The 22,952-nt window shown below is 34.5% G+C and overlaps 2 protein-coding genes and 1 pseudogene across 2 annotated transcripts; 1 reads left to right on the top strand and 2 right to left on the bottom strand.

Annotated features, from left to right (window-relative positions):
* Positions 1-191: 191 nt before the first annotated feature.
* Positions 192-1,388, top strand: LOC112096187 (probable carboxylesterase 5). Its single transcript, XM_024179304.1, has one exon. It carries the CDS (start codon positions 366-368, stop codon positions 1,281-1,283), a length of 918 nt encoding a protein of 305 aa, XP_024035072.1. The 5' UTR covers positions 192-365; the 3' UTR covers positions 1,284-1,388.
* Positions 1,389-17,750: 16,362 nt separating this feature from the next.
* On the bottom strand, positions 17,751-18,877 carry LOC112096491 (annotated as a pseudogene).
* A 1,130-nt stretch (positions 18,878-20,007) lies between these two features.
* Positions 20,008-21,377, bottom strand: LOC112096490 (probable carboxylesterase 12). The gene has a single exon (XM_024179962.1). It carries the CDS (start codon positions 21,312-21,314, stop codon positions 20,349-20,351), a length of 966 nt encoding a protein of 321 aa, XP_024035730.1. The 5' UTR covers positions 21,315-21,377; the 3' UTR covers positions 20,008-20,348.
* Between the last annotated feature and the right edge of the window lie 1,575 nt (positions 21,378-22,952).

Raw genomic sequence — 22,952 nt, 5'->3', positions numbered from 1 at the left:
CATTTGTTGGTTTGGTTGGCCTAAAAAAGGCATTCGTGTAATCCACTTAAATCCTTTATCTATCGGGTCCGCATTTTACAGGGCAGCTGTAAGTTGCATTAACTGTAACTATTTGGAATATCAACGTCATATTCGTATATCGTAAATATTTACTGATAAGAAAAAGGTATGAAAAAAAGAAAAAATAAATGTCAAAGAAACAGATACTTATGGGCGAGAAGATGCTGTGAAAGTTAGGTGACCACGTACGTTCCCATATTATAAAGCGTTTGATGGCTCTCCCTCTTTCACCAAACAGCACAAACAGAAAGAACCCTTCTTCTCTTTTATGATTATATTTCAAACCGAAGCTTCAAATTAAAAACATGGCATCAAGCGACTCGGAAATTGCAAAAGAATTCCGATTCTTCCGGGTTTACAAAGACGGCCGGGTTGAGTTATTCGAACCCGACTGCGAAAAGATCCCACCCTCCGATGACCCCACCACCGGTGTCCGATCCAAAGACGTTATTATTTCGTCCGAACCACCCGTATCTGCTCGTATCTTCATTCCGTATGAAGCCCAAAACCCTAACCAGAAGAAGCTCCCTCTCTTATTCTACGTGCATGGCGGCGGATTCTGCAGGCGGTCAGCCTTTGGTCCGCGGTATCATAATTTCTGTAGCGTCGTTTCTGCACAAGCTAATGCTGTAGTGGTGTCCGTGGAATACGGGCTCTTCCCGGATCGACCAATACCCGCTTGTTACGAAGACTCGTGGGCTGCACTCAACTGGGTGGCGTCCCATACCAGCAGAAATGGACCCGAGCCATGGTTGAATGATCACGCTGATTTTGGGAGAGTTTTCATTGGAGGAGGCAGTGCTGGAGGGAATATTGCGCATACTCTGGCATTTCGGGTCGGGTCAATCGGGTTACCCTGTGTAAAGGTGGTTGGGGTGATCATGGTGCATCCGTTTTTCGGTGGCACTAGTCCTGAAGAAGATGAGATATGGTTGTACATGTGTCCAACAAACGGAGGGTTGCAGGATCCTCGGCTGAAACCTCCCGCAGAGGATCTGGCCAGGCTTGGGTGTGAGAGGGTTTTGATATTTGTGGCTGAGAAAGATTATTTGAAACCTGTGGCTATGAATTACTACGAAGACTTGAAGAAAAGTGGGTGGAAAGGAACGGTGGAGCTTGTTGAGAGTCACGGCGAAGGGCATAGCTTCTATTTCGACAACCTTAAATGTGAAAAAGCTGTGGACTTGATCAATAAGTTTGTTTCGTTTATCACCCAACTTTAATTAATTAGTACGGTGTTTATGAGAGGAATTAAAGGTATGTTTTGCTTTTGTTAGCATATTTAGCTTCTATATTTATCTTGGTGTAATGCATATGTTAAGGCTATTAATTTCCTTTTTTTTTATAAAAAAAAGATGTAGTGAAATTCAAAATTCCTTTTCATACTCTAGCACTGCAGTACACATAAAAAATATATGCAAATAATTATATTAATCTAAAAAGAATGATACTAAATACGTAATAAACTAAAATTCTCAAAGATAATGAAACAACAATCAACGATGAATGCAGAGAGTTGTAAAAATTAGTTGCCCGTCAGAAGATTGTATTAGAAAAGAGAATTGTAAATGAAGATTTTGAGTTTTTATTTTAAGTATTGAAGGGTTTAAAAGAGAAAGAGAACCATTAAAATTGGACGATTTGAGTACTATGCTCTACATTTCATTTCCAAAATTTTAACGATAATTCAATTAGGATTCATATGTTCTCTTTTTTTTAAAAGACAAAGAGAGAGTGAACAATTTTATGAGTGTTGGGAAAGACTTAATGACCACTCCTTAAGTGTCCCCACAATGGTTTTAAGAAATGTAAACTAGTAGAATACTTTTATAATGGATATCAAATTGTTGTATGGTAGAATCTATGAATGGTAGCAAGTTTTTACCTATATGAAATGGCTGCTTTGGGATTTCTTCAGTTCACTTTTTAAGAATTCTTAACAATGGGATATTTTAAATCAAAGAGAAAAATAAGTCCAAGACTCTAGAAATGATTGTAACACCCTAGGCGAATCCCACATCGGCAAAGAATGGGGGAGATATTGCCTTTATAAGGAGTGATCCACACCTTAATTGACAAAACGTGTTTTGGCGTGTATGTGCGTCCCATGAACAAAATCGTACGGGCCTTGTTAAGGTCTAAAGCGGACAATATATTGCCAGGTCTAGGTTGGGTCATGACATTATGGTATCAGAGCGGCTTCGCGTGTCCTCTTGAACGATGATGGGACAAACCTCAACGAGGACACTGAGTCCCCAAGGGGGTGTTTGTAACACTATAGTTGAATCTCACATCGGCAAAGTATGGGAGAGATGTTGAGTTTATAAGGGGTGTGAAATACAAGTATGCAACTAGGGATGACAATGGGGAGGGGAGGGGAGGGGATCAATCTCCCCATACCCATCCCCGATATTTTGTATATGCCCCCGTCCCCTCCCCGAATAATAACAGGGGATCTCCGAGGGTCCCAGGTCTCCGAATAACTAATAGTCTAATACATTATTTTTATTTTCAATTTTAAATTAATCATATTAAAATAAAAAATTCAGATAAAAATAAAGTTCAAAATATATCTTACATTAATATTGATCCATTACAAAGTCACATTCAAAATATAAATTATTAAAATAATTATAAAACAATGAAAATAATATAAGTAAAGTAACTTATAAGTGCAAATATTAATAACTGTATAATATAATCACAATGTAAAATAAACTCATACTGTTATTGTAAGCTCGTAACCAACTTTGACAGCACATTAAGGCCTCCAATGTGCTTGGATGAAGTTTGTTACGGTGTGGGCTCACAACTCTACCACCGGTGCTAAAAGCTGATTCAGAAGCAACTGTTGTAATTGTAATTGCCAAAATATCTCTAGCAATTCGAGCTAATGTAGGATACCTATTAGCATTTAATAATATAAATATTTTGATATTTATTATTTTTAACAATATTTATAATTTTGTTATTTATTTATTAGTAATTTTAAAAATAAAAATTAAATTAAAAATTAAAATGGGGAAATGGGTAGGGGATGGGGATTCCACCTCATCCCCGTCCCCTCCCCGAATAAAAAATTGGGTAAAAAATTTTCCCCGTCCCTCCCCCGAATAAAAAAATTGGGTATAAAATTATCCCCGTACCCTCCCCGAATGGGAAAAATCCCCGAGGGTACCCATCCCCGTGAGGATTTTTGCCATCCCTATATGCAACCCAAGAGGGGGGGGGGGTGAATTAGGATTCTAAAAATTATTAGATTCTAAAACAAATTATCATGCAAATCTAGAATGAATTTAATGGAATAACAATTAAATCAATTACAATATAAAAAGATAAGGGCAGAGAGATTCAAACACGAAGATTTTTACGTGGTTCGGCCAACCTCGCCTACATCCACGCCTCCAAGCTTTTCGGGCTTGAGGATTTCACTAAGCAAGTCTCCAAGGCTCCATGCTTACACTTGACTTCTAAGGTGTCAATGAACCTTTACAACAAGAGATTATCCTCAATCTCTTAACCCAAGTGTATCTCAATACTTACAATCACTCAAAGTAGAAGATTGAAAATTATTTTTCTCTCACACAATATTTAAGATTACAAATCAATGCCCAATGTGTGAATAGATGAAACAAGAATGTGTTTTAAAGCTCTATGAAGATTGTATTCTCGAATATAAGCTCAATGGTCGTGTTGTGATCAACCTTGTTTGAATTTGAATGAGCTTATTTATAGTTGGAGCTGAAAACTAGTCGTTATTAACTTTCTGCACACTGTCGGATCGCTGTTAACTAGATGTCGGATCACCGTTTGACTGGTCAATATGACCGTTGGGATGATTTTTCAAATTGTCGGATCGCCGTTATCTAGATGTCGGATCACCGTTTCGGTCCAGAGGCTAATCTTTAGTTCTGTTCAATATCGGCGAGCCGTTTATCAGAATTGTCGGATCGCCGTTTAGGTCCAGAGACTAATCTTCAATTCTGTTTGATATCGGCGAGTCGTTTATCAAGATTGTTGGATCACCGCTTTCTACAAAAACTGCTGCAGTGAACTATTTTGCAAGATAACTGTTTGTCTCCAAATCTTTATAAAAGATTAATCAATCTTAATCAAGTTTGTTATCATCAAAATTAATAAAGAAATATTTATGTTAACAATCTCTCCCTTTTTGATGATGACAAACTTTTCAAGAAAATACTTGTGCAATTTTGCTCCCCCTAAATATGTGCTCCCCCTAAGTGAAATTTTTAAGGAATTGTTAACTTCCCTTAAATATGTGAATTTTTAGTTTTAATCTCAAAAATAATTTTAAACAAAACAGATTGATTTGATAATAATTATCTCCCCCTTCATCATAAAAAAGAAATAAGCGCGAAAAGACTAAAAATTGAGGTTGAGGGAGTACTTATGTTGGAAAAAAAAAATTTCGACAGAATCTCCCCTTAAAAATAAGCATATCGTTAACAATACAAAGAGTTAAAAGAAACACTTCCATATATATATGCCAACTTATCAACCAACCTCTATGTCAACAATCAAACAGATCAGCAAGATAATCAAGATATTATCAAAATCAACAGAAAACATCATAAGCATAAACAAGAGACAAATATCATCATAATAACTACATGAAATGAGTGATGTTTGTGCGAAAATCAGAGGGGTAGAAAATTAAGACGGGGCTGTGAAGAAGAGCTGCCTGGGTCATAACCAAAGTAACTGAGAATGCGGCGCTTACCAGCAAGTAACTTCATCTGCTGATCTGAAATTTACTGCCGAAAGGTCGCAAAATCAGATTGAAGCTACTGCTGCTGCTGGGACAGGACATCCACTTTGTCAAACAGTTGCTGAAAGCGATCCGCAGGGACGGTCGATGCTGCAGGAGGGATGGCGGGCTCGGCTGGCTCGTCATCCTGAGAGGAAGCTGCTGTTGGTGCTGTTGATGCTGCTGCTGCTCTGCGAGGGACATGCGGTCTAGCCCCAAGGCGGAAATCAGGTAACTCATCCTCAGAATAGACGTCATTTAACATACGATCATCCTCTGGTGCAAGCAGTGTATCTTCATTCTTAGAGGATGTTCTCTTTTCCTACTTCCCACGCTTTTTAAAAAATCCGATCGCAAAAATAATCTCTCGACCGAGCCTTCGGGTCTCGAGATAAACGGGCTCAATGATAGGGACTCGAAAGTATTTCAAGATCCTAGTAATGATGCTGCCATAAGGAAGGGATCAGTTGGAGACTCTAGGCGTGGACATCATATAACAAAGAATAGTGTAGGATAACCTCACATGCCGTCTACGGATGAAGGAATGTAATAAACCAACATCAAGTCGAGTTACCTCATCAGTGTGACCCTGTCTAGGGGTGACCATGTGTTGGAGAATGATATGAAGTATTCAAACTTGGAAATGGAGGAGTTGAGACCTAAAGGACAAAGAACAAACGTCATCGGAAAGATCCCGACGCCTACAAATGTTCCGTACACCATCCACGTGACAGAAATCACTAAAATCAAGTTCTTTCCTAGCGGTGTAAATATCTAAACCTCCATAAAAAATTCCAAGAATATTACATAATTCTGGTTCATCAAATGCAATGCGAATTCCTCATACATAAGTATACAGTTCAACATGACGAGTAGAGGAGAGTTCCATATTTGAATAAAAGACATGGACTAAATTTTCATATATGGGCTCTTCTATACTTAAGGCTTCCTTCCAATGGCTAAGCAATTGAGAAATAGTACGACCACAAATGGTAATATCCGAAAACTCCGAAATGTTAAGAGAAAATGAGGGGGTTACCGGTTTGCCCATGAATTTGTCACGAAATCGTTGAGCAGAGGTATCATTGGAAAAATGGAGGCTCTCGAAGTCCTAAGAGGGAGGTCCGGAGGGACTGGAACGACGCGGAGCAGTGTGCTTGGTTTGAGCACGCCTCTGTGGTTGTTCTGTCATTGATGAGTTTGAAAAAAAAATTGAATTGATAGAAATAAAATTTGAGTGATGAGAGAGTAATGACAAGTTGAAATGTGATTGATAATGGAAGAAATTTGGTTCAAATTTGGTGAGAGAAGTGCGGCTGGTTCTAGGGTTTAAAATTTGGGATTTTTCAATTTTTGAAGAGAAAACCGATTTTAATCGGTTAAAAATGTGCTAAAGATGATAATGATGGTTTTTAATGCTTCAATTTGGTGAAAAATGACAAGAAAAATGATGGATTTGAGAGAGAAATGAAGTTGCAGTCACGGTTTGGGAGAGAGAGAAAGTGAGCATGAACAAAATGGAAAGAAAGACGAATGACTGTTCACTTATCGCGCGATAACGGCGAGCCGACAGTGTCCAGAGAGCTTCCCAAAATTTTTCATCAAATGGCGAGCCCGTTATAGAGATATCGGCAAGCCGACAGGGTCCATAGAGTTCCCAAAAATTTTCATCAGGACGGTGAGTCGTTTATAAGGATATCGGCGAGCCGACAGAGTCCAGAGAGTTCCCCATTGTTTCTGCCCTAAAACGGTTAGTCGTTTATTGAAATAACGGCAATCCTTTTTCTACAACGTATGATTTCTCACATTTATTTTAGTATATGACCAACAATTAATACATTTCAAGATCATTTCATTGATCCAAAATGATTTAAGTGCCAATTCAATGCATAATTCATGAACATGAATATATTTCAACAATTTATTCATACATTGTTCAAAAATACACACACTTCACATGTATATTGAGCATTCCATAGATATTAAAACATCAAATCATAAATCAATCAATTTTAATAGACTCAATAACATGTATCAAGATGTTAATGAGAAAATTTCATCATCCTAAGTTCATGCCGAATTTTTGAAAATTGTTCTTCGCAAAGTGGTTTTGTAAAAATATCGGCAAGTTGTTTTTCTGTAGAAATAAACTCTAATACAATATCTCCCTTTTGAACATGATCTCTTAAGAAATGATGTCTTATTTCTATATGCTTGCTTCGGGAATATTGAATGAGATTCTTTGAAAGATTTATAGCACTAGTATTATCACACTTAATAGGAATTTGTTCTAGGTTAATACCATAGTCTCTAAGTGTTTGTTTCATCCAAAGAACTTGTGTACAACAGCTTCCTGCAGTTATATATTCAGCCTCGGTAGTTGAGAGTGTAGCAGAATTTTATTTCTTACTAAACCATGAAACAAGTGAGTGACCTAGGATATGGCAAGTTCCACTAGTGCTTTTCCTATCAACTTTATAACCAGCAAAGTCCGCATCCGAATAGCATGTTAAATCTATATAAGTTCCTTTAGGATACCAAAGGCCAATATCTATGGTTCCATTCAAATAACGGAAAATTCTTTTAACAGCAAGCAAATGAGATTCCTTGGGACATGATTGAAATCTTGCACACAAACATACACTAAACATGATATCGGGTCTACTTGCAGTCAAATAAAGTAAAGATCCAATCATACCTCGATACATTTTGATATCCACTTTTTTGCCTTTTTCATCTTTGTCGAGCTTGGTTGTTGTGCTCATTGGTGTATTTTTAGTCTTTGAGTCATCAATGTCGAATCGTTTGAGTAGATCTTTTACGTACTTGACTTGATTTATGAAAATTCATTCCTCGTTTTGTTTGATTTGGAGTCCAAGGAAGTACTTCAACTCTCCCATCATACTCATATCAAATTCTTTGCTCATACATGATGAAAATTCTTTACACAACAACTCATTAGTAGAACAAAAAATAATATCATCAATATAAATTTGAACAATAAGTATATCTTGGTTCTTATGCTTAACAAAGAGAGTAGTACCGCTTTACCCATGGAAAAATCATTTTCTAACAACAAATTCTTAAGCCTATCATACCATGCTCTAAGTACTTGTTTTAATCCATACAAGGCTTTAAACAATTTATAAACATGATTTGGAAGTTTTTCATTTTCAAAACCAAGGGGTTGTTTTACATATACTTCTTCCATAATATACCCATTTAAGAAAGCACTTTTCACATCCATTTGAAATAAGATGAAATTTTTATAACATGCAAATGCCAACAAAATTCTAATTGATTTTAGGCTAACAACGGGTGCAAAAGTTTCATCAAAATCAATTCCTTCTTCTTGGTTGTAACCTTGAGCTACTAATCTAGCTTTATTTCTTACAACCACACCGGATTCATCCATCTTATTTCTAAATATCCATTTAGTACCTATGATAGATTGATGTTCCGGTTTAGGAACTAATTCTCACACATTGTTTCTTTCAAATTGATTTAACTTCTCTTGCATTGCCATAATCCAAGATTCATCATTTTTCGCATTCGCAAAGGATTTGGGTTCAATTTGATAAATGAATGCATTATGCTCACAAGTATTCTTAAGTGATGATCTAGTTGTAACACCTCGTGAGGGATCTCATAAAATTACATCTTTAGGGTGAGAAGAAACATACCTCCACTCCTTGGGGAGTGTTTGAGAAGTACCTTTATGTTGCTCCATATTTGTTTGCTCTTCTTGTTCATCCTCTTGATTTCTTTGTGGTGCATTCTCTTGATTATCCTTTAATGGTTCTTCTTGTAACTCTCCATCTGCATCATCATAATTTATTCCTTTCTCCGCAGAGGAAGGGTTAGACTCATCAAATGTAACATGCATAGATGCTTTTACAACTAGTGTATTTTTTTTATAAACTCTATAGGCTTTGCTTGAGTTTGAATATCCAAGAAAAATACTAACATTAGATTTTGGATCAAATTTGCCAAGATTGTCTTTTGTGTTCAAAATAAAACATTTGTGTCCAAAAACTTTAAAATAACCAATATTGGGTTTTCTATGTTTCCAAAGCTCATATGGAGTTTTGTTAAAGTTAGGTATAATCAACACACGATTTAAAATATAACAAGCGGTGTTGACGGCCTCGGCCCAAAAATACTTAGGTAATGAATTTTCATTCAACATAGTCCTAGCCATTTCTTGAATGGATCTATTCTTTCTCTTAACAACTCTATTTTGTTGTGGAGTTATAGGTGATGAAAATTGATGCTCAATGCCAAGATTATTGCAAAAATTCTCAAATGCATGATTTTCAAACTCTCCTCCATGATCACTCCTAATGCATGTAATACTATCCCCTTTTTCATTTTGTAATTTCTTACAAAGCACTTTAAAGGCATCAAGAGCATCATCCTTATTGACTAAGAATAATACCATGTATATCTAGAATAATCATCCAGTATCACAAATGCATAATATTTTCCATTTAGACTAGCATATCTAGATGGCCCAAATAAATCTATGTGAAGAAGTTGAAGTGGTTTTGAAGTAGAAATATGATTTTTATTTTTGAAAGATGTTTTGATTTGTTTTTCAAATTGACAAGCTTTACAAATCTTATCTTTTTGAAAATCAATTTTCGGAAGACCTTTAACTAAATCATTTTTTGAAATTTTTGAAATCAAATCCATACTTGCATGTCCTAACCTTTTATGCCATAACCAACTATCATCATGTAATTCAGAAAAGCATTTATCAAGAGTAGATGCACATTCTATGTCAATGATATAAACATTACCACATCTATTCCCAACAAATAAGATCTTGCCATCACATGAATTCTCAATAACATAACTAAATTTATCAAAGATAACTTTGTAACCTTTGTCACATAATTGACTAATACTAATTAAATTGTATTTCAAGTTCTCAACCAAACATACATTCTCAATTAGAGTTGAGGAAACTTTACCAACATTTCCAATTCCAAGAATTTTTCCTTTTGAGTTGTCTCCAAAAGATACGTCTCCACCATTTTCAATTTTGGTGAAGCTTGAGAACCATGCATAGTTTCCGGTCATGTGCCTTGAACAACCACTGTCCAAGTACCATTTATTTTTCTTCTTCTTTAAGCCCTACAAAGAAAATCTCAAGTTTTAGGTACCCAAATCTTTTTGGGTCCTTGAGAGTTAGCAATGGTTCCTTTTGGAACCCAAATACATTTGACACCATAATATGCATTCCTTTTCATGGGACATCTATATTTCATGTGATCGTTTTGATTACAGTAATGGCAAACAATCTTATGATCACTTGTGGAGGTAGCTTTAACAAAATAATTCTTATAATATTTTTGCTTCAAGTTAGGCTTATACCTAAGTCCTCCTTTATCATAAACACATTTTTTTGAGTTAAGCATATTATCCAACATCTTTTGCCCATTTGTAAATTTCAAAACAATCTCATTCAACTCATTGCTCTTTTTCTTAAGCATTTCGTTTTCATTTTTCAAATAATCTATGTGTGATTCTAAATAATCATGTGAGATACTAGGTTTCCCATTTGATAATGTAATTTCATCATGCAATATTTTGTTCTCTACTTCTAGGCATGCAATTTTTGCATTTAGAGATTCATTTTCATTTTAAAGCTTTGTCATTTCCTTTTTAAGACATACATTCTTTTTACCAATCTTCATCAACTCATTATACAATTCTTTAAAAGCATCATACAATTCATCATAGATGGGATCACTTACTCATTGAGATCATCATCCCCTCCTATTGCCATAAGCGCTAGGTTTGATACTTCTTGCGACCCTTCTTCATCACTTGAATCTTCCTCGCTATCATCCCAAGTTGCAACCATGACTTTCTTCTTAAGTTTGTTGATAAGTGGGCACTCCGATCTTATATGGCCAGGCTTCTTACATTCATAGCATGTGATTACCTTTTTCTTCTCCCTTTGGTTCTTGAAGTTTCTGAAATTTCTTCGTTCTCCGATTTTCTTGAAGAATTTTCTGAACCTCCTTGCTAGTATGGCCAGCTCTTCATTATCCGGTTCACTCTCCCCATCACTCTCATATTTTGAAGCTTTGAGAGCAATGCTTTTCTTCTTCTCCTCATGCTTTTTTTCTGCTGCCAAATCTTCTTCATATGAAATGAGAGAACCAATTAAATCATCAAGAGGTAAAGTATTTAAATCTTTGGCCTCTTCAATAGCGGTTCTTTGAGGTCTCCATTCTTTTGGAAGTGACCTAATGATTTTCTTAACTTTCTCGTTATTTGATAAGGCTTTTCCCAAAGCTCCTAGGGTGTTCACTATGTCCGTAAATCTAGTATACATAGAATACACATTTTCATTTTGTTCCATTTGAAACAATTCATATTGACGAGTGTATCTACTAATTTTAGACTCTTTAACTTGATTTGTCCCTTCATAGACAACTTCAATTTTATTCCATATTTCTTGTGCACTTTCACAGCTAGATACTCTATGGAATTTTTTCTTATCAAGAGCACAAAATAAGGCATTTATTGCCTTGGAGTTTAAGGACATTTTTCTCTTTTCTAACTCACTCCATTGACTTGCTGGTTTAAGAATATCATCTCCTACTTCATCTTTAAACATAGGCATGAATGGACCATCACAAACAACTTCCCAAATTTCATAATCTAAAGCTTGCAAATAGATTCTCATTCTAGTTTTCCAATATGCATAGTCATTACCGTCAAAGAACGGTGGTCTAGTTGTGGATTGCTCTTCTCTAAAGGTTGAGTCATTTAGGGTTACCATGGATCTTTTACTCTAGACGATTAAGTCCTAATAAGAGAACAAGTCTCTAATACCAATTGAAATATAAGTATGCAACCCAAGAGGGGGGGGTGAATTGGGATTCTAAAAATTATTAGATTCTCAAACAAATTATCATGCAAATCTAGAATGAATTTAATGGAATAACAATTAAATCAATTACAATATAAAAAGATAAGGGAAGAGAGATTCAAACACTAAGATTTTTACGTGGTTCGGCCAACCTCACCTACGTCCATGCCTCCAAGCTTTCTAGGCTTGAGGATTTCACTAAGCAAGCCTCCAAGGCTTCAAATGCTTACACTTGACTTCCAAGGTGTCAATGAACCTTTACAACAAGTGATTATCTCCAATCTCTTAACCCAAGTGTATCCCAACACTTACAATCACTCAAAGTAGAAGATTGAAAATTATTTTTCTCTCACACAATATTTAAGATTATAAATCAATGCCCAGTGTGTGAATAGATGAAACAAGAATGTGTTTTAAAACTCTATGAAGATTGTATTATAGAATATAAGCTTAATGGTCGTGTTGTGATCAACCTTGTTTGAATTTGAATGAGCTTATTTATAGTTGGAGCTGAAAACTAGTCGTTATTGACTTTCTACACACTGTCGGATTGCCGTTTGACTGGTCAATATGACCGTTGGGATGATTTTTCAAATTATCGGATCGCCGTTATCTAGATGTCGGATCAATATCGGCGAGCCGTTTATCAGAATTGTCGGATCGCCGTTTAGGTCCAGAGGCTAATCTTCAGTTCTGTTCAATATCGGCGAGCCGTTTATCAGAATTTCGGATCGCCGTTTAGGTCCAGAGACTAATCTTCAATTCTATTTGATGTCGGCGAGCCATTTATCAAGATTGTCGGATCGCTGTTTTCCATAGAAACTGCTGCAGTGAACTATTTTGCAAGATAACTGTTTGTCTCCAAATCTTTATAAAAACACTTTATAAAACTTGTCAAAATAGCTGAAAATTATTTTGAGCTTTTAAAAGATTAATCAATCTTAATCAAGTTTGTTATCATCAAAATCAATAAAGAAATATTTATGTTAACAGGGTGATCCACACCTTAATTGGCAAGACGTATTTTGGGGTGTATTAAAGCCCTGAGAATAAAACCGTGCGGGCCTTATTAAGGCCCAAAGCGGACAATATCTTGCCAAATTTAGGATGCGTCATGACAATGGTCTACATGAAGTTAATGATGATTTTGATGTGAAATCAACTCTAGCTAATCTTTTTAAGAAAGTAGAAGTCTTAACTCTAAACCAATCAATAAATCATCATCCTAGTGTAGCTAATGAAGTTTGTGCTCTTTGTTCCAACTTATCTCATATGGCACATAATAGTCCTTCATTACCAGCCTATCAAAGACTTATTCTGAACTAGTACATGCATTACAATTATATGGAAATTCCTCTAATAGTCCATATTTACCCACATATAATCCTAATTGGAGAATCACCCTATTTTTTTCTAAAAACAAAATCAAACAATATCAAACAAAGGAGGACAACAATTTAGCATGCTCGATAAAGAATTTGTCCCTCCTAACCAAGCATATTCTCTTGTTCAACAACCTATGTCTCAATTTGCTGCACGACAACAAAGAAGACATTTTTTTAGAGATACACTTCAAAATTTCATTCAGTCAACCCAATAAGCATTACATTGTAACACTAAAGCTATTTTAAAGCTTGAAATTAATTGGGTCCATTAGCAACTACTGTAGTTGAGAGGGAGAAAGGAAAACTACCTAGTCAACTAATTCTTAACCCTAAAAGTCAATTTGAAATAGGATCATCATCCATTTCTAATATGCCTAATGAGAAAGCCAAATCTATAACTACCCTTAGGTTTGGAAAAACAATTGATAATCATTTGAAAGTTTTTGAGCATTGGAAAGAAAGTCAACCAAGTTCAATTGAAAAGCAATTACCTAGTAAACCTAATGAGAATGAAATTCAATCCAAGCCTTATGTTCTCAAAGCTCCTTACCCATAACATCATTTTGCTTGATGTTATTCAACGATTATCAGCTTATGCTAAGTTCTTAAAAGATCTTTGTCTAGTAAAAAGGAAAAATAATGTCCCACAAAAGGTATTCCTAACCGTAAAAGGTTAATAGCGTTCTCCTGAACAAAATTCCTACTAAGTATAAAGACCCCAGTTCATCTGCAATTTCTTGTGTTATTAGAGACCATGCATTTGATAGACCTTTACTTGATTTATGTGCCATTGTTAACTTGTTGCCATACTCTATCTATGAGAAATTAGTATTTAGAGACTTGAAACCTGCTCATGTATCACTCTAATTAGTAGATAAATCTATCAAAACTTTTAGAGGGATTATAGAGGATGTTCTTGTCAAGATAGATAAATTCTACTTTCATGACGACTTCATAGTTCTTGACAATGAACCTGTAGAGAACCCATGTTCTCAAATTTTTATTATTTTAGGTTGACCTTTCTTAGCTACAACAAATTCTTAATAATTGTCATAATGATGTCATGAAAATTTCATTTGGGAATATGACTATAGGACTCAATGTGTTTAATGTTAGTAAATAACTTTCTACTATAGAGAATTTTAATGATGACAGAGATGTCAATCTAATAGAGAGTATAATCAATAATTCCTTTAAGCTTTTCAATGGAGATGACCTATTAAAAGATTATTTAACTTATTTTAGCATCGACATAAATGAGAATACTATGATTAGTGAAGTAAATTCTTTACTAGAGTCTACCTTATTAATGGATCTTAATAAATGGATAGCTAAAGTAGACTATCTTCCACCCTCTAAGTCTGTACCTCCTCCATCTATAGAAAAACGACCGTTATTAGACTTGAAACCATTACTTGAGTCATCCATTTCTTTGTCTTAAGTGTCTTTAGAAAACTTCTTTGTTATTTTAGCAACTAAATAAAATAAACATGTTGGTAAATTAATTAATGATTTTTAATGAACATGAAGAAGCCATAATTTGGATAGTTGCAGTCCCTGGCTCTATGCACCTATGATTCTCTTTGAGAATGCTTTTAGCCATATGCTTGAGATAATACCAAATCCAAACCCTATTGTGAAAACGGTTGGTAAAAGCGAGGTCACTTCCATTTTTCTTTCATAGATCATATGCTCAAGAGGTTCAATAGTCTTGTTTTTTGTTTTCTTAATAGTCGCTCTAGGTATAACCAAATTCTTTTTTATCAGAGGACTTGTTAGTGTCATTATTTGAGATTTTTTTTTATTTCACATGATACTAAGGACTTTTGTTTATTTTTGTTTCCTAATATTTTTATTTTTTTAACATTTTCTTGTTTTTTGTCATCTTCTTTTAAACTTTTGCAACCAGCTCAAGTATGATCTCTCCAACTTTTTCTTTTATTCTTCATGATTTCTTTATCTCTTTCACCTTTTTGTATGTATATTTTTAGATTATGAAATATTAAGGACAATGCTCAGAATAGGTTTGGGGGCGAGAGTTAGTATGTGTTTTAATTATTGTTAAGTTAAAAAAAAAACACATCCTTTAAAAATTTCTAAAAAATGAAAAAAAATCCTTAAAAAAAACTATTTGTTATAAATGTGAAAGGCCAATGGTAAGAACTTGATTCGCAATTAATATAGTTCTTAGAAAGGTTTGTATATTGTCTTAGTTTATACTTGATTTTTATGTTAATTTTTTAAAGATAATGAATGCTAACATCAATTCTTTCATAATTTTGACTTGAAATTTGAGATTAAAGCACTTTGATTTGAGAATTTTTAACCAACAATACAACCATATCATACACACACCAAATCAAAGTCTGAGTGTGAAACATATATACAGATATGAATTTAGGAAAATACCTATCCTTGCACGAGGTGAGGGCAAAAAAAAAAAGAGAGAAACGTTATAACCTTGGAAGTGCTGTAATTTCCAGCAGATCAATTACGGTAGCTTATTTGAACAATCCATATAAGAAATTTAGGTCTAAATCTCGTTGAAGAAGGAAGCAATCTTCTTCCTCATGGCCACAGCACTGTCACAAGTGGGATTGAGCAAATAGAAGATATGCAGCTCTCCTTTAGACTCAACGATCTCCGCTTCACCTCCCCAGCCACTTTCCTTTAACTTCTCATAATAAAACCATCATCTATCTCTTATCAAATCCTTCTCTGCAACATGAACCTACACCCTTTTGCACCCGAGGCTCGCTAGACTTGAACCGACGAACGGATTAATTAGCGGATCATCGCACCCACTTATACTAGGACAAGCAGCTCGCCATATCTTCTCTATGGATGCTCTTTTTTCGGCATCAGTTGTCTCATCACCAACATGTTCTTTTCCCCAAAAATAGGTATGAGCTAAAACAATACCAACACCAATAAAATAATGATAAAAATAATAATTAATAAAAATAATTAATTTATCATTATTAACAATATTATCCTTATTGTTGTTATTATTATTATTAATTTTATTGTTATTAAATTTTATTAACTTTATTATTTTAGTTATTATTAATTATTGTTATTATTATTTTTATTAATATTATCATTATTAACATTTATCATTGTTATTAATAAAAATAATAATAAAAATAATTAATAATAACTAAAATAATAAAGTTAATAAAATTTAAATTTAATAATAATAATAAATGTTAATAATGATAATATTAATAAAAATAGTAATAACAATATTTAATAATAAATAAAATAATAAAGTTAATAATAATAATAATAATAAATGTTAATAATGATAATATTAATAAATAATAATAATAATTAATAATAACTAAAATAATAAAGTTAATAAAATTGAATAATAATATTATTTTTAATAATAATAATAACAACAACAACAACAAAAACAATAATGATAATATTGTTAATAATGATAAATTAATTATTTTTATTAATTATTAATACTATGGGTATTTTGGTAAATTGATTCTCATTTCCATTTATTTTGCCAAGTAAACACATTAATAGCATTCCAGCACATTCACATTCCCATTTATTTTTGCCAAGTAAACATTGAAATCTCATTCTTATTTCTCATTCTCATTCCAGTCCATTCTCATTCCCAGCCCATTCTCATTCCACCTCATTCTCATTCCCATGAAGTAAACGCACCATAAAAGTATACAATTGTTTGTGATAAAAAAGAAAAAGAAAAAGAAAAAAAAAGTCTCATTCTTGTTCAAAGAATAAAAATATGGATTTAGTGGTGTGCAAAGAAATCCCTCCAAAACTGAATTTGATAAGTTCATGCTCTGAACTTGCGGTGTTGAATAAGTGCAATCACTATAAATTTAAAATGAAAGAAAAATGTCATTGAGTTTAGATAGAGGTGGCAAAAATACCCGCCTGGTCCGGACCCGGATCGTACCCGGGCATTGCGGGTCGGGTAATACCCGGCCCGGGTATGAAGCCGGGTCGGTCTTGGGCATCACATGATAAACCCGGAACCCGGATTTTATTAAAAAAAATTATAAAATATATATTATTTTAAATATTTTATATTTATTTGACTTATTTATTATACATATATAAAGTTTTAAACACTTAAAGTTTATATTTTCATGTCAAATTTTATTGAAATAAATTTAAAACTTATAAAATTACCAAAAAAAAAAAATATATACACATAAAATATTAAAAATTATAAAATCCGGGTACCCGGATTAAAACCCGGCCCGGACCCGGACCCGGACCGGTTGCATCCGGGCAGGGTCCGGTCATGGCAATACCCGGACCCGGCCCGGGGTTTTGCCATCTCTAAGTTTAGAAGAGTTTCGTAGAGAGAGAGATGAGGTTCACTGAAATTTTCTTGAGAAAAATAATTGGAAGGTTATTTGTGGAATTAAATAGAGATTATTCTTAAAAGTGGTTGTACGAGGGGCATTCGAGGGATGGCAATAGTCCAACCCAATATTAATTTCTGTGTTCAATTGATTTTCTGAGAATTGTCATACTTTTTTTAATTAATAGATTTCATTTGGACGGTTGAAGTTGGTAAATATATATATATATATATATATATATTCCCGTAAAAATAGCAGCTGACAGAAAAAAAAAATGGAGAAAAAAAGGAAATCGAAAATTATAAATATAGTTAGAGGCATATGAATTCAGGCCTTCTCCTGATGATTCAAGAAAGAAGCAGTTCTCTCAAGCATGGCCACAGCATTTTCACATGTGGGATTTATCAAATGGAACACATGTTGCTCTCCTTTGGACTCAACAATCTCCACATTGCCCCTCCACCCGCTCTCCTTCAACTTGTCATAATAAAACCATCCTCTAGATCTCAGAAAATCATTCTCCGCAACAAATACCAGCATCCTGGCGCATCCCAGGCTCGCTAGGTCCGAACCCGCAACGACAGGATTAATCCACGGATCATCACACCCACTTGTGCTACTTGGACAAGTCAATCTCCACAATCCCGCGACTCAGTCTCTTGTCTTAGCGTCTGCTGTTTCATTACCAACAGCTTCTCTGCCCAGAAAATACGGATGAATTAAAACAATGCCAATAACATTAACACCATCGAGAATTTCTCGACCATGTCTCATGCCCATGTGATGAGCTATGTTAGCGCCAGCACTGTCACCAGAACAAAACACTCGCTGGAAATCAGCGAAACAGTTGAGCCAATCTTCAGGGCCTTCTCCGTTAACATGGGAAGCAACCCACTTGAGTGCAGTCCATGAATCATCATGAGCGCAAGGGACAGGATTCTCCGGGGCTCTCCGATAATCAACCGAGACTGCGATGACGTTAGCTTCAGAGACTAAGGTGTTGAGGTAATTGTGGTAAGTGGGAGAAAAGGCGGTTTCGATGCAAAAGCCTCCGCCATGAAAATAAACAAGAAGGGGAAGTTTTTGGTTTTGGTTTTGGTTTTGTCTTTGGTTTGGAATGTAAAGCCGAGCACATAGATTGTTTTCTGGTGAATACACAATGTCTTTGGAATGAACGTTTGTTTTGGGATCAAATGATGCAGCAACGATGTCGTTTCCTTTGAGCCTTTCTACTTTGCCATCTTTGTATACTTTTATCGTGGGAGAGAGGTCTATGGCTATATCTGCTGCCGGCTCTGTGGAATACATGGGTAGAGAAAAAGTGCCGAAAAATATTGACGGGCTTTGTTTGGTCTGCCGGAGAAGGAGAAAGGATAATGGAGCAAAAAAATATGTAGAGATGAAGACAAGATTTGGTATGTGGAAGACAGCAAGAGTGGATAACGTTACAATTTTTAAAAAAAAATGACAAGGAGAAAGGATAAATCAAGACAAATGTTACGATAACTCAATTCAGAAAAAAATAAAAAAGGAGTTATGAAGTGAAATACATAATTAAATAATTAACAATAATTGAGCAAATTAAAAGAGTTAGTAGAGTTTATTATTGACACGTCACCTTGTAATAGTTTTGTAAGTGCCAAACCACTCTCTTTCAATTTTTTGTTTTTTTTTTGGGACAAGATAATATGAGGATTGGTAAGATTTTAGCATCAGGTTACGGTGTAACTTGTGGTACCGTGCCACAGTTGTATCTAACCATTAGATGCACTTAGATTGGTGGGATCCACTGGCATCTAACGGCTAGATACAATTGTGGTACGGTACCATAGTTACACAACAGGTTTCCTCAAGATTTTAATCCTTTGAATTATCATAACCGAAACTGTAATTTCAAAAATGGTATCAGTTTTTGTTGAAGATAGTAGAAAATTTTGTTTGGTAAGGACTGCCTTCTTTGTGGATTTATCTAAACCACGCTCTTTATTTCTCACCAACTCTGATTTGGCTTGGCTCCACGTCTCTTGAATAAGTGGCAAGCACATTATCCTTCTGATCAACAACCAAATTATTGCATATTTTATGCGTAGGCATTACATATCTTGATTGAGCATAGCCACAGCATTGCATGCGGCTCTCGTTTAGACTCTGCTGTCTCCAAATATTTGTATAGATATTTTTCGACTTCAAAGAAATTGTGGCATTTCCAATATAAAATTATTGATAATTTTTTTCTTGCTCCATCCAATAGAAGTCACAATTTTTGTTTTTCTTCTGAAAGACAGACATGACAAAGTAAATTTTCATCTTCATCACGTTGGCATGCAGAAATATTTATTTCTCCATATTTGTATCATAGATTATTGACATTCATACAAGTCATATTTATTTAATACTTTAATTTTACTTAACTTATTTTTATTAATTAATAAAACAATTATGAAGACCGGCAGTCAACTGTGTCCGACCGCTATCATGATCATCTTTTATCAGCAAATCACCGGATTAGTAGGATAACTTGCTAAGTGAAATGAATGAAGTTGCTAAAAATTGAAAGAAACAGAGCTCATATTGGATCTATTCTGATCCGAAATCAAAGACAAATCGATGGACTCCGTGAACAGTACTACTAATACATCAAGTTGTCTTAATTGATTTACGAATGAATCTAATTATTAATACATCAATGATTCCAGAAGGCCAAAACCTTTTCCGAATTCTGATTCCACAGAATCCCACTTGTATTTTGAGCCGCAATCAACCGATGCTTATTTCTTCTGAGGGAAAAAAAAAAAAGGAAAGAAAATCACACACACACAGTAGAGTTATAATTACCTTATTCATCTTTCCTCCCGAATATTTGCTGAACCAAAGCAAATAACTCTTCAGTTTCAAGGCTTATCCTGATTGAAGAAAGAACAAATTTTCTTCAGCATAGACCCAGCTTTTTCACAAGTGGGATTGATCAAATGGAACACATGTTGCTCTCCTTTAGACTCAACTATCTCTACATGGCCTCCCCACCCACTTTCCTTCAACTTCTCATAGTAAAACCATCCTCTAGGGCACAGGAAATCCTTCTCCGCAGCAAACACCAGCACCCTCGCGCACCCCAGGCTCGCGAGGCTCGAACCGTCGGCACACGGATTAACCCACGGATCATCGAGCCCGCTTGTGCTTGGACAAGTAAATCGCCAAAATCTCTCCGTTCCAGCTCTTATTTTAACATCAGTAGGCTCGGAACCAACAGGTTCAACACCCCAAAAGTATGGATGAATCAAGACAATACCAACAACATTAAAGCCGTCGATAATTTCTCCACCGTTTCTTATTGCCATGTGATGAGCAATATTAGCACCAGCGCTGTCCCCAGAGTAAAACACTCGCTCAAAATCAGCATAACGGTTGAGCCAATCTTCGGGGCCATTTCCGTCAACATGGGAAGCAACCCATTTGACTGCGTCCCATGAATCTTCATAAGCGATAGGAAGGGGATGCTCTGGGGCTCTTCGGTAGTCGACCGAGACTGCGATGATGTTAGCTTCAGAGACCAAGTCGTTGAGGTAATTATGGTAAGTTGGTGAAAAAGCAGTCTCGATGCAAAAACCTCCACCGTGAAAATAAACAAGAAGGGGAAGTTTTTGGTTTTGATTTGTGTTTTTCGGGAGGTAAAGCCGAGCAGATAAATTATTTTCAGGAGAATACACAACGTCTTTGGAATCAACGTTTGTTTTGGGATCAAGTGATGGGGGAACGATATCGGTGCCCCTAAGCCTTTCTACTTTGCCGTCTTTGTGTACTTTTATCAAAGGAGAGAAGTCATGGGCGACTTCTGATGATGCGTTGGTGGAATCCATGGAGAAGAAGCAGAGCACAAAATGTGGAGGGCGTTTGCTTTTGTAAAGATGATAATGAAAGGATTTGGCCTGTGCAGGACAGAATTACTGTTTTTATTTGACTGAGTCATCTGTATTACAATTAATTAATTGTTGTATGCATAGTTAAATTTAATATAATTATTATTTATATAATATTTTTTTTAAATAAATACACACGTATTATAATATTATTTAATTATTGTATAATTGATATGATATTTCTGATGTATTTTAAAATTTTTCTTAATTTAATATATTTAATTGATATATTAATTAATGTATTAGGGATAAAATTTTATTATTTAAATTAAAAATAAAAAATAAAAATTACTTATACATAAATATAAATATCTCAATTAAGTAAATATAATATTATCTTTAAATATTACTTAAAATATCAAGAATCCTATCATAAGAATGGAACTCGAATCCGTGAACCCAATATTGGGTGGGAATATGGGATGGGTACGAGTATAGTTGGAGCAGTCCACTCGATTGGCGTTGGTAGGGATGGCAATGGATTGGATCTGATCCAAGATCCAGGTGATCCAAATCTAATCGGATCGGATTTGGGTCGGTTTAAAATGAATTTAGATCGAATTTTGATATTAATGTGCGGATCTAAGACGGATCTGGGGCAGGTCTAGATCTATCATAATATCTAAATCCATATCCACCCACTCATCTTTTAATTTTATTTTATTTTAAAAGTCTCATAACAATTGTAGAATTATAATGATAATAAATTTTATTCATAGCATATTAGTGGTATTTATCATGCATTTAAACTCTTAAAACTTAAATGTTAGTTTTGTAAATTTAAAGGTTAGTCAACCCCAAAGTATGTACATGCAATATTCAAATTGCAAGCCAAGTAATACAACTTGGCAATTTATTTTACTATATTGGCCAAATAATTTTTAAGAAATATAGTTATTTATATATTTAGTCAAATATGGCCATAATAAAACACTGAATATAAATCATATTTTATTTATATGTAATTATCTAATATTGTAAGAATGAGGGTGGGTGTGTGTGGATATTAGAATGATGAAGGAAACGATAGAATATTATATTGATCTTACTTATGTAATTACTTTTGAAGAATATTTTATTATCTTTCTTATTTGTTGTTTTGGTGTAAAAGTATAAACTACAATATTTATTATATTTTGAGATAAATTATATAATTTATTTGTTATCAAAACATTTTAACCTTCAATTTTCATTCTAAAATATTATTACTTTTTTATTGCTGAGTTTTAGAATTCATGATGGATCTAGAGTATATTTGGATTTTAATTTTTTTTTCGAATTTATAGCAGATATAGATATTTATTTCTTTTTTTGATCTGGATATAGAGCGAAATATATGAATTTATGACGGATCTAGAGCAGATACGGATCTTGATTTTTATTATGAATCTGAATGTATAGCAGAGTAGATCCAACCCATATCTATTAATCTACCCCGTTGTCATCCCTAGACATTGGGTACGTAATTGGAGGCGATGGAAACAAAACCCAATTAATTCCTGTGCACATGCAAGAGCTTTTGCGAATCACAGATGTGACCTAATGAAAAGTGATAATGTGATAAGTGTCATTCAATTA

This window comes from Citrus clementina, unplaced genomic scaffold (genome assembly GCF_000493195.1).
Source record: "Citrus clementina cultivar Clemenules unplaced genomic scaffold, Citrus_clementina_v1.0 scaffold_8, whole genome shotgun sequence".
Classification (NCBI taxonomy): Eukaryota; Viridiplantae; Streptophyta; class Magnoliopsida; order Sapindales; family Rutaceae; genus Citrus; species Citrus x clementina.
The sequence above is the reverse complement of the archived record's forward strand: the minus strand, read 5'-3'. Positions and strand labels throughout refer to the sequence as shown.

Excerpts from the sequence above, each read along its gene's own strand:
- LOC112096187 (XM_024179304.1), top strand. The coding sequence starts at position 366 with ATGGCATCAAGCGACTCGGAAATTGCAAAAGAATTCCGATTCTTCCGG.
- LOC112096490 (XM_024179962.1), bottom strand. The coding sequence starts at position 21,314 with ATGGATTCCACCAACGCATCATCAGAAGTCGCCCATGACTTCTCTCCT.